At 32.7% G+C, this 14,683-nt stretch overlaps 1 protein-coding gene across 4 annotated transcripts in view; it reads left to right on the plus strand.

The window, feature by feature from the left end:
- DYNC2H1 (dynein cytoplasmic 2 heavy chain 1) overlaps nucleotides 1-14,683 on the plus strand; it is a 289,185-nt gene that overhangs the window by 190,863 nt on the left and 83,639 nt on the right. For all 4 annotated transcript variants that reach the window (XM_081063149.1, XM_081063152.1, XM_081063150.1 and 1 more), the window contains one exon: nucleotides 282-386. In XM_081063149.1, coding sequence (XP_080919275.1) covers nucleotides 282-386 — 105 coding nt within the window. The remainder of the gene's footprint in view (nucleotides 1-281; nucleotides 387-14,683) is intronic.

Here is a 14,683-nt window from a genome sequence, read left to right on the forward strand (position 1 = left end):
GCAAATATATTTGCTTTAATAAATTCACGGTTCCTTTGAATGTGGAAAGTTAGGGTAAGAAAATATAGCATCAAATAAATTAAGTATGAAGAAGTAGTAATAACAGAGACTTAATTTCTCACAGATAACTGATTATACAGACTGAAAGTGAGATTTACCTAGAAAATGTAACATATTAATAACTAATAATTTAATACTTCACAATATTCATTCTCTCTGATTTCAACAGTTGTTAAGTTCAATCTTTTTTGAAAAACTGTTTTTTACTTCTTTATATTTAGGACTATCGTGCTGTCATTGAAAAACTTCCAGAGGATGACAAACCTAGCTTCTTTGGTCTGCCTGCCAATATTGCTCGCTCATCTCAGCGCATGATCAGTTCCCAGGTAACCTAAGAAAAGATCTGCCTTTTAGAAAAAAAAATGTTGCTACTGAGCCTAAAAGAAACAACAATATATTTTATTTAATACTACAGACCCCATAAGCTTTTATTTATAAACTCTATTTAACAATAGATTCTAGTCTTACCCTAAATAAATTTTTAATGAACCAGATAATTCTATCTTACTACATTTGTTAAAATAAGTAAAATATCATTGAACACTATCAATTTCATCCAAAATATATTTGTTTTACTCCTGTGATTTATTAAGGTTACTTTAAATGTAATTTATACAATTAAATATATGTCCCTAAATTTAATATTTTAATCACAAATACCTGATATATATAATTTGCATTGCATATTTGTTTATAAAAGATAAATGTTTAGTATTTCATATGATTTTACTCATGATTGAATGTTATAAAAATTGGGAGAAGGATTTTTAAATTATTGAGACATAGAAAAATGTGAGCCATGAACAATATATATTCTAGTTTCTATTGACACCAAATAATGAAGAAGAACTCACCTTTATTGACCGCTTACTGTGTGCTTGAAAGTGCTTTACATTCAGAAACTTATTTAGTCTTCAGAAACTCTGTGAAGTAAGATCCATTGTTTTTTCCTCTCAATAGATGAGGAAACTAAAATGTGGAGAATTAAGTTACTTGCCCAAGGTCATAGAGCCAATTTAATTTCAGGCTGTCTGAGTTAAAGACATGGCCTCTGCCCGGTGTGCTACAGCTACCCCTCAGGCATAAATGTAGTGCTAAGCTACGTGCACCAAATGATGAACAGTTACATAAGGCTCATTGTGTGGTTAGTGTAGTCTTGTATCTCCTAACAACTTAATTTTGGTAATCTGTAGGTATTCTAGTTAGATTATATTATTTAGCTGCACAGTTTCATATTTTTTTGCTATTTTAGCCATTACTTACACAATTGTGTTTACTCCATTAACTATATTCTTCATTAGCAATTTTAATTTCATTCTCACATCTTTGTAAAAATGTTTGAGTATAAATATATGCTCATTTTCATACGTGTGTGTGTGTGTGTGTGTGTGTGTGTGTGTGTGTGTGTGTAAATGTTCTCTGGAACAGATAAGCTATTAACAGCTTCTCTTATCTATGCTAGCTGAAGAAACCCTTCAGTTTCTTTTCTCTTTTTTTCATACAAAGTATTGTCAGTCTATGAAAGAATGTGAAGTTCTATATGTCTCTTAGCTTGACATCATATATGATTACACTCTAAGTATTTCCCTCCATGCATTTTAGCGGACCTGAAATAATTATTATTCGTACCCCCACCAATAACATATAAGACACACACACACACACACACACACACACACGTGAGCATGTGCACCAGGTGTGCGTGCATGTGTGGTAGTAATTTTAGAACAATACTTAAACAAAAGATGTTAAAAGACTTAGAAGGTCATTAAAAGAATAAAAGGGTATTTCATGGAATCCAAGCAAGTATTTACTCTGGAAACCTTATCAATATAGTTTCAGGAGTCTTGTCTTTAATGCCCTGTTATTAACATAACATGGCTTTCACAATTTCTAATCTCAGTATCATTTAGCTTCTGAAAAAAGTCTGATTTAGCGCAGTTTGGATCACATGTCTGATGAAGGGAAATTGAATAACAGAATAGATAAAGCCTCAGAGACTTTAAGGAAGGATACAGGATGAGTAATGTGGAATGCTCAGCATCTTCCTCTTATTGAGAGGCCACCTATATACATAGCTTCTTTTGCTTCTGAACCATGTATGATTGCCATTGACAAGAGCCCAGAGTGTGAGGGTCATGTTGGCACTGAGAAGTCATAGCCCTACTTTCCTACCAATCGTCTATTACATTTTAGTCCATAGGTCCAAGTGCATGCGAACATGCAGTCCCCAGTGTAAGTGGAACCCCAAGGATCAGGGATTTTATAGCAAACAAGGCAGACAAACATTCCACATTTATCTGAACTGTAGTTTCTAAGACAATAGTTATGTAGGAAGACAGACTCCAATGTCATTTCCCTGGACAGTCCTTAGACAACCTAGGCTTGATATTTGCTTTTTACTCACTCAAGTTATTATATCAAATAATTCTCCAAAGTTTAATATGATCTAATCTCTACTATTTTGTCTTGTCTTGGTATTTAAATTTTTATAATTGTTTATTGGATGAAAAGAGGATTCCATATTTTTCCTAAAGTTTTTTGTTGATACCTACTTTCTTAATATTTCTACTTTAATTGTTAGTCTATTTTACTGTTTATTTAACTACTTAAACATTCTTAATTATAATTTTCATACCTAAGCGACTTTCACAGTACATTAATTATTGCAACATTTTTTCATAGTTATAAACATATATATATAATCTAACTAACAAAGTTTCTACATTTAGAGCATATTTAGAAATTTTTCACTGCAAGTCACATTTGAAGCCACATTTAGAATGATCCCCCTTATTTGAAAGTGAATATTCGGAAACTAAGAAGCTTGAATGACACTGAATAGATTTTAAAAACATTGTTATCGTGTACAAGTTCAGGGATGTGAGAATTGATGTTGCAGTTGGTATTTGATGATTTGGCATTTTAAAGGCCAAGTCTAATGCCAAAGGTGAATAGCCAACTTTGCACGAATATGAAGGCTGAAAATGAATCGACTGCATTCATACTAGGCAGCAACTACTAGTGGCGTTTACTAGAAGCGTTAGTGGTACTTGTGTACAGGGACTATGAGTCAGCAGTTATCAGCATTTTTTTTTTTTGTAACCTCTGCAATATACATTCCACATGGTGTTTTCATACACATCAGCTATTATACCATCCCTTTCTTTTTCAACTTTTGCACCAAAATGTGAAAATCAAAAGGAAGAGACTGTCGGGTTTATTTTTGATGATGAGAAGAGGAAGAGATCAATTTGAAATGTTAATTTGAGGTACCCACAGAATATTATTTATTGGGAGTGTCCATGTAATATCTATTTGGAAATGTCTTATAAGAATTTGGACTAAATAAACACAGATGATTCAGGTATAGATTTGATTTAAAAATTGACATTTTGACAATAAGCCACACAACTGTGAGACATGAGCCATGGGAATCAGAATTTATTAGGGAATGTTGTTAGGGTGGGTAGAGAAGATACCTGAAGGTAGAACACTGAGAAATACCTACAGTTAACATGTGTTTGGAGCTGGGAAAATTTTTGAAAGTATCTTAGCACGAGTGAACTGCAGTCAAAAAATAATCCAAAAATCTTTAAAGGAGAGTTTCAAGGCCATGGAGAGGTTGGCAATGGAGTGGAGGGCGAGGGCTAAGTGCTAAAGATTGACTAGAGTTAAAAATAAGTCACAGGCCTTGACCAATTTTTCAATACCTTTTATAGAGCTCTTTTGGAGAGTATTAGAGGGTTGAAATCAAATTGCAGTCTTTTGGGGGTGGGAAAGTAAGTGAAAAAGTAGTGCAAATGGATATAAGTGATTAATGTAGGAAGTTTGTCACTGACCAAAATCTGGGTTTCTGCCAAACAAATTTAGAGGAAAAGATGAAAAAATAGTAAGTTTCAGGGAGAAATTGTTATTATTCATGTTGGAAGAGACTGATGCATAATTTCCCCCCCAATATTCTGTTACAGGATTTTGGGTTACTTGAGTAGAGAATGTATTTTTTGCAACAATATCTGTTTGCTGATTGTACCCTAGTACTTTTCACTGTGTATTACTATAACATTAAAGACATATTTTACATTTAAAGCAACTATGTAAATGTAGTTTGCTTTATTTGATTTGTAGACAAAATACTTTTTAAATATTTCTATTACTTTTTTGGTAGAGGCTTTTCAAAGTTTCTTTGTTTACCTCATTTCTGGAACTACCCTTGCCACCACATTTCTCATTTAAATATTTTGTTCAATATTCAGTCCAAAGCTTACTCTCTCCCTGAAGTATTTGTATTGATCATCTAGCATTTTTCTCTTTTATGTATGTTCAACTATCTGACATTAATTGCCTCCAGTGTAACTTGACATTGGAATAGCTTTTGGCAGTGTAGCGATGAATAAAAATAGTTCCTGTTCTGAAGAAATTCAGTCTATTTGGGAAAATAAGTATGAAAAAGTACCTCTGCAATATAAGGAATAAAATAGAAGCATGTTTTCTGGTAACTTAAGTATGTATCTTGTGAATTTGTATCTCAGTGAATGTATGCACTTTTCATTTTTGGTAAAGGAAAAAAAATATTGTAATGAATTAGAAGACTTTTTTTAAACGTTTGCACATAATTTGTACAATTAAGACAGTGTAATTACGTGAGAGACACTTTATTTTTTAAAATTTTATTGTAATTGACATAGCAGGTTATATTAGTTTCGGATGTTCAATACAGTGATTCAACATTTATATTCCCTATGTGATCACCAAATAAGTCTAATAATCATTTGTCCTCATATGAAGTTATTACAGTAGTATTGATTATTTTCCCTATACTGTACATTACGTCCCCATGACTTATTAATAACTGTAGGTTTGTGTCTCTTAATCCTCTTCATGCTTTTCAACTGATCTCCGACCACCTACTCCCTGACAACCATCATTTTGTTCTCTGTATCTGTGAGTCTATTTCTGTTTTGTTTTATTTGCTCCTTCCTTCCTTCCTTCTTTCCTCCCTTCCTTCCTCCCTTCCTTCCTTCCTTCCTTCCTTCCTTCCTTCCTTCCTTCCTTCCTTCCTTCCTTCCTTCCTTCCTTCCTTCCTTCCTTCTTTCCTTTTTTCCTTCCTTTGTTTAGATTCTGCATATAAGTGAAGTTGTATAGTATTGTTCTTTCTCTGACTTATTTCACTTAGAATGATACCCTCTAGGTCCACCCATGTTTCACCTAATGGCAAGATTTCACTATTTTTTGTGGCTGAATCACATCTTCTTTATCCATTCATTTATTGATGGACACCTAATTTGCTTTCATATCTTGACTATTATAAACAATAGTCAATGCTGCAGTGAACATAGGGTGCATATATCTTTTTGAATTAGTGTTTTTGTTTTCTTCAGATAAAGATACAGAAGTGGAATTGCTGGATCATATGGTAATTCTATTCTTAGTTTTTTGAGGAATCTCCATACTTTTTTCCACAGTGGCTGCACCAATTTACAATCCTAGCAACAGTGAACAAGGGTTCTCTTTTTTCCACATCCTTCCCAACACTCATTTGTTGTCTTTTTGAAAATAGCCATTCTGACATTTGCCAGGTGATAATCTCATTGTGGTTTTGATTTGTATTTCTCTGATGATTAGTGATATTGAGCATCTTTTCATATGTCTGTTGGTCATCTTCTTTGTCTTCTTTGGAGAAATGTCTTTTTATGTCCTCTACCCATTTTTTGACATTGAGTTTCATGAGTTCTTCATATATTTTAGGTATTAACCATAAGTCAGTTATATTATTTGAAAATATCTTCTCCTCCTTAGTGGGTTTTCTTTTTGTTCTGTTGATGGTTTCTTTTGCTGTGCAAAAGCTTTTTAGTTAGATGGCGTCCGATTTGTTGCTAAGACCAGTGTCAAAGAATTTATTGCCTGTTTTCTTCTGAAAGGTTTATGGTTTCAGGTTTTATATTTAAGTCTTTAATCCATTTTCAGGGTTTTTTGTGTGTGTATGGTGTAAGTGGTCTAATTTCATTTTTTGCATTTATCTGTCCAGTTTTTCCAGCATCGTTTATTGAAGAGACTGTCTTTCCCCCATTGTAGATTCCTGCCTCCATTGTCATAGATTAATGGACCGTATAAGCAAGAAATAATTTCTTGACTTTCTGTTCTCTTTTGTTGATCTATGTGTCTGTTTTTGTGCCACTACCATACTGTTTTGATTACTATAGCTTTGTCGTATATTTGACATCAGGGAGTGTGATATATTATACTCCAGCTTTCTTCTTCTTTCTCAAGATTGCTTTTGCTATTTTGAGTCTTCTGTGGTTCCATATACATTTTAGATTATTCTAATTCTGTGAAAAATATATTGGTATTTTGATAAGGATTGCATTGAATCTGTAGATTCCTTTGGGTCGTATCGACATTTTAATGATACAAATCCTTCCAATGTATGAGCATGGTATATTCTTCCATTTATCTGTATCTTCTTCACTTTCTTTCATTAGTTTTCAAAGTACAAGTATTTTGTCTACTTGGTTAAATTTATTCCTATTGCTTTATTTTTTGATACAATTGTATTCTTAAATTTTCTTTGTAATAATTATTAGTAGATAAGAAACACCACTGATTTCTTTATATTAATTTTGTGTCTTGCAACTTTACTGAATTCATTTATTAGTTCTAATAATTTAGGACTTTAAAAGATTGAAATATCTTTTCTTGAAAATAATTTAAAAGAGGTATTTTTCAATGTCACTTATTTTGCCATGGCATTTCTTTGATTGAATATCCAATAATAGTACATTATTAGAGCGTCTTTCGGCATTGTATGATTTATTTCTTTAGTTTAGTGTTGGCATTTTCTTTTTAGAAAGAAGAAATGAGGGACTAGAAGGAATAAGCAACTTGCAAGTTTATAGGAGGCTAATAATGTGTTTTTGATCTCTTAAATACTATAAAATTTTGATTCCAAAAGTTTTTGCATCACAGAACTGCATGCCTTGGTTTATGTGAAATTTTTCAATTAGAAGCTTTTACCAGATTCAAAAGTAGAAGCAGGAAAAATGTAGAAGATTTTTGAAAATTATGATAAAGGAATGAAGGAGAAAAATATAATGTTTTGAGGGGATAAAAAACCAGCACTGATTATGAGACATTAGCCGCAAGTAGGAACATATGAAATTGGGAATTGGTTTTTAGAATCCCTTTTGTCTCAAAACAGTTCTATAATTTTCCTATCACTAAAATTATGTGAAATATTGTGTACCAATCCAGCCATCATATTACAGACCAAGCCATGTCAGTCAGCTGGCTTTACTTAGATCTCTTTTAAAATTGTGATTTTTGTCTACTCCTATCTACTGTTATTTAGGTTTCAGAGTATATCTATTGTCATCTTCTTAATCCATGTTGATGATGATGTTATGATGATGATGGTAATGATGATTTTGAAATTCATCATGCCTCCTGTAATAGGCTTTGTGCTAAGCTTTACATGCATTGTCTCATTTAACTCTCAAAATACCACCGTGACATGAGTGTTATTATTGAACTCATTTTATGGTTGAGGAAATTGAGGCAAAAGGAGGTTATTATGTTTTCCCCAAATCACACTTTTAGTAAGTTAATAAACTGGGATGTAAATATGTCAGTGAATAATATTTCATGTATGCATGACACATTCATACGGCAAGAGTAAATTATTGAACTTGAGCTTTATTTTATTATAAAAGTCAGTAGCTTTTCTCCATAGAGGTTTCATTTTTTATCAGGAAAAAAAAAGTCTTTTGCTATGCAAAAGTAATTAGTAAAAAAAATTTTTTTTTGCATTTTTATTACCTGTTGACCTAGGAACTAAGGTTAAATCTTAATTACAAATATGTATTTTAATGTATTTAACACAGAGGGAAGCCTGGCAGATAAGTAAATAAATTAATGAAATTCAAATATTTAAGAAAATCTAAATGATCATACATTAAAAATAAATATTTTGCAATTAAATGAACAGCCTATGAAGTATCTTAACCCATGTTTACAGTGGATTCTTCAGAGTATTGAAATTTCCTTATAGCTTGACTAAAGGAGTCTTTATGGGCAAGTAAAATTTTGTGCAAAAATAAGGTTCATATTTCACAAAATGTACCACTTCAAAATTTTTCAAAAGTGCCATAATGATTGTATGTTACATATTCATTGAAGACAAAGTAGAATTTGTATCCATTACTGATCTGAATGCTGTAGTACCCAGGTATCTTAAACTCATAATGGTAGTTTAAACTCTTGGATGGTGAGGCTGTGTAGAAGTCAGCCATCATAGCTAGGCCTAGCTACAGTATTCTAAGTGCAACAGCTAAGCTGGCTGGATGCTGATGAAGAGCGGGGAGTTGCTATGCTGGAACAGATAAACTCATGGCATAAAAAAATAAATTATCCTTGTAAATCAAGTGAATATGAGGGGTGAAGAGATTTCATAATATTTGTAAAGATTTAGGGATTTAAAATTCCAACCAGAATTTGTGTATTAGCTATGTAAAACCAACAAGAAACTCGAAGCTTTAACCATATTTGTGAAACCTTAAAGTCAGAGTACTCATAAAACAGTCAAAGAAGCAAAGGTTATTTACTTTATTATTTTGAAAGCTGCTGTGCTCAAATAACCATATGTGCTTATCAGCATCAGTAACACTCAGCTGCCATCTGGATACTATATTTCTTTATGGAATCACTTCATTCAAAATTTTGGCAGTAGTCTCTAAGCCCTAAACTATCCAAATAATTCTATTGCTTTCTATTTCTCTTTCCCAGATTTGTCTCCATGTCATTGTAAAAGCAACGATCTCACATCTTTACAGCTTCTTCTTGCTTATCTTTCCCTTTTTAAATTTAACAGTTAAACCACAATCACAGATGTAAATTATTTAAAGTGATCATCAACCTGACATAATTCTCTTGTAGCTAAGTTAAAACCTAGAAAATACCTCTCAGGGAGCTGGTGTTGGCCACTCACGTAAGAATTATCTGGGAAGTTTGTTTAAAAGGTAGCTTCCTAAATTCCATCCAAGATCTATAAAATTAGACTATTTAAAAATGGGGCTTTGGAATCTGTATTTTTGGGTGATTCTTAGGCTGTTCAATTTGGAAAACATCTATACTAGAATTATGAAAAACTGCAGATAATTCCTTATTTTGAATTCCTAAATGACATGAAATCTGCATATCGGAATCCAAAGTTACATTCCCACTTGACTATAGACTCAGAATTAAAAAAAAAATTAAACCTATTAGCTGCTAAGGTATTATACTGCTGGAACAGACTTTAGAAATAATCTATTCAGAAATTTAGAGAGCAAGTGAGTTCCTATTGTATGCTGGGGAGCAGTAGGACCAGCATTATAACTCTGGTTTCTTGAATTATTAAATTCCCCCCATAGAAAGTTGTCTCCAAGAATTCAGTTCTTTAAGAATTTTTTTTCTCAAATGAGTAGTTTTAAACTGAAGGATTTCCTGAATTTGGTAACAGCTTGTTTTACTCTTCCATTTAAAACCAAACAAAAGAAAACAAGTACCAAAAGTGTTTTCTTTGTACTGAGTTTGTGATTTGGTTCTATGGCCATAAGGAAAAATATCATATCATTGAATATCATATTTAAGATTTTACTCTTCAAATATTTCGAGCTATAATTTTTAATAATCTCAGGGGTTTGGTAAAGTTCAATTCTTAAAACAGTCCTAACAAAACCACTTCCTTACTTTCTTTAAAAATTAGTGAGTCTTTAGAGCAATCTGAGATAATTGCTATGAAATTTTGGTGCAAATACTTCTTACTTGTACGCATGTAGACTTTTTTTCTGAACCTTGCTTTATTTGGAAAAAAATCTTAGAGGTCATTTGAATCCATTTTTACAAAAGCATTTAAATCTTTCTATAGAGGTTTTAGATACAAGCAAATAAGACTTGGTCTCTGGGGCAGACTTCCTTATTCTTAGTCCAACTCAACTCTGTCCAGGAAACAAAGTCTTCTAACTGAAGGGTGGACATTTTCACATTCTATAGATAGTAATAGCAATAGTCGATTTCCTCCAGTCACTTTACACCTAACTAAAAAAACCATGCATTACAAACGTTTATGAACACCTCTATTCAGGACTATTACTCTTTTCTTTGCTCACTCTTGGGCAGCCCCACTGGCCACACTTGCCTTGAGCTTCTCTAAGAGCCTGGGTATCTACTGTTTCTTTTGCCTGGAGCTTTTATCCCCTAGGTATCTGGATGGCTACTCTTTCATTCCCTTCAGGTCTCTAAATGGCACTTTATTAAATAGTCCTTTCCTTACCATTTATATAAAATAGCAGCTTCCCTAAACAGTTAGTATTGCTTACTCAACCCTTAACCTGATTTGTGTTTTTTTCCATGAGATTTATGTACGTATGACTTACGGTTCCTGTAGGACCTATATATGTTTCTTTAATTAATTTTTACTCTTTTCAAAAGACAGTCTTTGATACATATAAAAGACTATACATGTAGCATTAATATATAAATAAAACATTAAGAGCGTGTTGATATAATGAAGCCCATGAACCAATAACAACCCAAGACCTAGGATATTACCAACAACTGATGTGATTCTCTTCTATCCCATCCTTTTGCCTTTTCTTTGAAGGAGCTACCATTCTGACTTTTATAACTTTTTTTAAAAATAATTTTGTACTTTTTTAATGGTTGTATTACATGCATGCATTCACATATGTGCATACACAAACGTGCCTAAAAATGTGTTTCATTTTGCTTATTTTTGAATTCTGTAAAACAGCATATTGCATGTGGTGTTCTAGATCTTGTTATTTCATTCCATATTATTTTTCTAAGATTTGTTGATGCTACTTGTTTAGCTGCAGTTTCATTCATTATTATTCCTGCATAATATTTCATTATGTAAATATAACACAATTTGTTCATTTTGGGAGGGGTTATTACAAACAGTGAACATTCGTGTGCATGTCTCCTGATACTATTTTACAAGAGTTTTTCTAAGATCTATACTTAGGAATAGAATTGTGTCAGATTGTTTGTAAGTGGTTGTGTTAATTTATTCTCTCACCAGAAATGTGTAATATCGACATCCTTTTATTCCCACCAGTGCTTGGTATTTTTGGATGTCTTCATATTTGCCAGTCTTGTGGGTTAAAATAGTATCTCCTTGTGTTTTTAATTTGAATTTTTAACTACCAGTAAGAGTGAACTTTGTTCAATATATTTATGGGCCATTCCTACTTTTTTAATTGGAGGGACAGCAATGAAACATGTGGCTGAAGCACAATAGAGTAGGAGCGTTGTGGGATATGAGGCTAGGAGGTAGCAGAGGTAAAGGGGACTCAATAACATCAAGGCCCGTGAGTGAGCCATGGTAGTAACTAGATCACTCTGGTGGCATATGACCGGCTTGTAGAGAATTGACAATAGGAGGTGGGATTTGAAGCAGAGAGATAAGTTAGAAAAGAATTGCAGTAGGCTAATGCTGTTGCTGAAAAATTGTAGCAGGTTTGGGGAGGCAACTATTACTGATCAAATTCCTTATTAGCTGTAATTCTTCTATAAAAAGAAGTTTTATAAAAGTAACATTTATTTTTCTATAAGAGCTACATATTAAGCACTAGCTACATACTCACTTTTTTTTTTTTTTTACATACTTTGACATTCCATAACTTTATTATTTTTCCCTGGACTCAATAGTGATTTCATAGCAAAATTCTTAAAATGTGTTATATTTATTCCTAAAATATAACAATGATTTTTCTATTGCCAAAGATTTGAGGGTTAATTTCTGATGTAATAATTTTAGTAACATTGCATTGAATGGTTTTTGTGAACTCAGCAGCTGTGGTTACTTATGCTCAGCAGCTGCAGTTATTCTGACTCAAATGGTTTTTCATCAGTTATTAGAGAAGTCACAAGTTCCTGGTAAAATCATTTTTTTTTAATCAAACATCTCAAGATGCTCTTTTTCTCTCAGATATTCTTCTGTTTGAATATATTAACTCATATTTCAAGAATATAGTTATTAACTACAACTTTGCCAATAGCACCATCAGCAAAAAGGTAATATATATGTACTTTTTTACATAGTGTTTTAATTTCTGACTTTTAACTGTAAATCAGGGTTGGAATAGTTGTCACATTTTGAGTTCTATGACCATTTAAGACAAAAGCAAGAAGATTGAAAAACATTATCAGTCTATTTAATTTTATAATATACATAATGATTTTATATTTATTACTTTTAAATATTTATGAGGAAATACTAAGTTTATTCATATTATAAAACTGAGTTTTTATATTTATAAGTTATCATTTAGTAAGAAATAAAAATGTCTGTTAGTTTGAAAAATGGCAAAAAAAGGGAAAGAATTAGGCATCTATCTTATCTTTCTTTTGTGAATTATAATTCATGGTAATAAAAGAATTGATGAAAGAAAGTTCTTTGTTGATTAACTCTAGATACTAACTATAGAAAGAATGATGGAATTTGAAAAAATCACTATTTTACAAACCCAATAAAATAATTGATTCATAAAATTATTATCAAAGATTGAAACCATTAGAAGGTTCATGGAAAAAATATGCAAGAAAAGGATCAGCTGTTACCTCTTGTACCCAGTGATCAATCTGTGTCACAAGGAGGAGGCATTCAGATACTATGTGTCCACTGATGTGGAGCACTGTAAAATACAATTTCCAAAAGTACGTAAAAAAAAGTGAACCTTGTGTCAGATGGTTACTAGACTTATCATGATCATCACTTCATAAGGTATATAAATGTAAAATCACTAAGTGTATGCCTGAACTAATATATGTTAACGATACTTTAATTGAGAGACAGAGTAAACGAGAACATTGGTGACTATTTAAGGGAAATGAGGTGCCCCTCACAGATAGAAAAAGTGAACCTAATCAAAACTTTAGAACTAATGTCCCATTAATGGAAAACACAAGGGGTAAAGGAACAAATTAAATGACATCGCTGGATCTAAAATGTGGGACATTCTGCAAGATAACTGACTCAGCTTTATCAATAGGGTAGTGACATGCAAAAAATAATACATGCTCTGTAGTAAAGAGATTTTAAATACAGAACAACTACGTGACTTTTCTATGGGTACTGACACAAACAATCCAATGTAAACAAAGTTTTGAGACCATCAAGGAAGTTCATTTATGGACTGGGTATTATATGACACCAATGAATTCTTATTAATTTTGTCAGGTGAAACTGTAGCATGTGGTTATGTCCATTTTTTTGAGATACATACTAAGTATATAGGAGTTCAATAACCTGCGGTCTGGGATTTGTTTTAAAAGAGTTAAGGAATCATAGCAATAAAATAAAAGAAAATAAATTAGGGTTCAAGGAAATAAGTATGGGAAAATCTTGACTATGGTTGAATACAGCTGATGGATATCCTTGTATATCTTTGAAAATGTTCTTAATGAAACCCATTTTTGTGTAGTTTTGAAAATGGCCATAGTAAAATTAATTTTATAAATTCCAAATAAATGTGACATTTGTATGTGTCTTCTTGACTCTATTACTCAGTTTAATTTAGACAACTTTTAGTACTTTCCTCAAAAAAATTCTTGGTGGGGTGGGGGGCATGCTGCTACCATGGTAGGTGTTGAAAATGAGCCCTTCCCAGTGAGAGCACAGGCTTGATAGGCACTGGCCCCAGACTGTGAATGGAACTTAGTGCATCAAAGAGGTGGTTTCCTTGCCTCTCTTGGAGGCAGTGGCACTTGAAGTAAGTTCTAATTCCTATGTAGCACCCAGAGCCAAGGCCAGTGATGATAGTGAGGGAACCTACAGATGCTGTGTTCAGTGGCAATATCAGCTTTTCTTAACTTTTTTTACACCAGAATAAACAGTGTTTTTATTGGCCCTAAAGACCACTTTTTCACTATCCTGGTTATTCTGTGAATTATCTAACATTGTTTTAGTACTTTTTCAGTTTTTACAACTTTACTGAGGTTAATTGACATTTAATAAACTGCACATATTTAGAGTGTATGAGTTGATAAGGTTTAACATATGACATATTGTAGGAGATGTGATCAAACAATACAGTGAGTATTTAAATTTAAAGAAATGTTACAGTAAAAGACACATTGCCATTAATCTCCCTAAAAACATTACCCCTCTCTTTGAACACTTATCCCATCATTTTTGCCAGTTTCTGATGCAGTTCTGGAAGTTCTCTCTTGTGAGTGTCTTTAGTTGCACTGTCATGGCTGCCTTCAAAACATTTACCTTTCATGGTCATTTTCACACGTGTGACACGGAGCATTGTCATGATGGAGGATGATTTACAGCACACTTTAAAACACACCTTCTCTCAATCATAGCTCACACCCGACTGACTGCACCGAACAAGTTAAACCTTGTCACCGGCTATTACTAAGATCCCACAGGCCTCTTCCCATATTGAAAATCCCTGCCTTTCCATTGGATGGCACTCAGCAGCAGCATTCACCATATTTTGTGATCATAACAGAAAGGCTCCATGTCACACATCGCTTCTGGTATATGGCAATTTCTGTCAAATAAAAACATTACAGTGTGTCTTCATCCACCTTAATTCACCGTATCTGGCAC

The sequence above is a fragment of the Rhinolophus hipposideros genome (assembly GCF_964194185.1).
Source record: "Rhinolophus hipposideros genome assembly, chromosome: 10".
NCBI lineage: Eukaryota > Metazoa > Chordata > Mammalia > Chiroptera > Rhinolophidae > Rhinolophus > Rhinolophus hipposideros.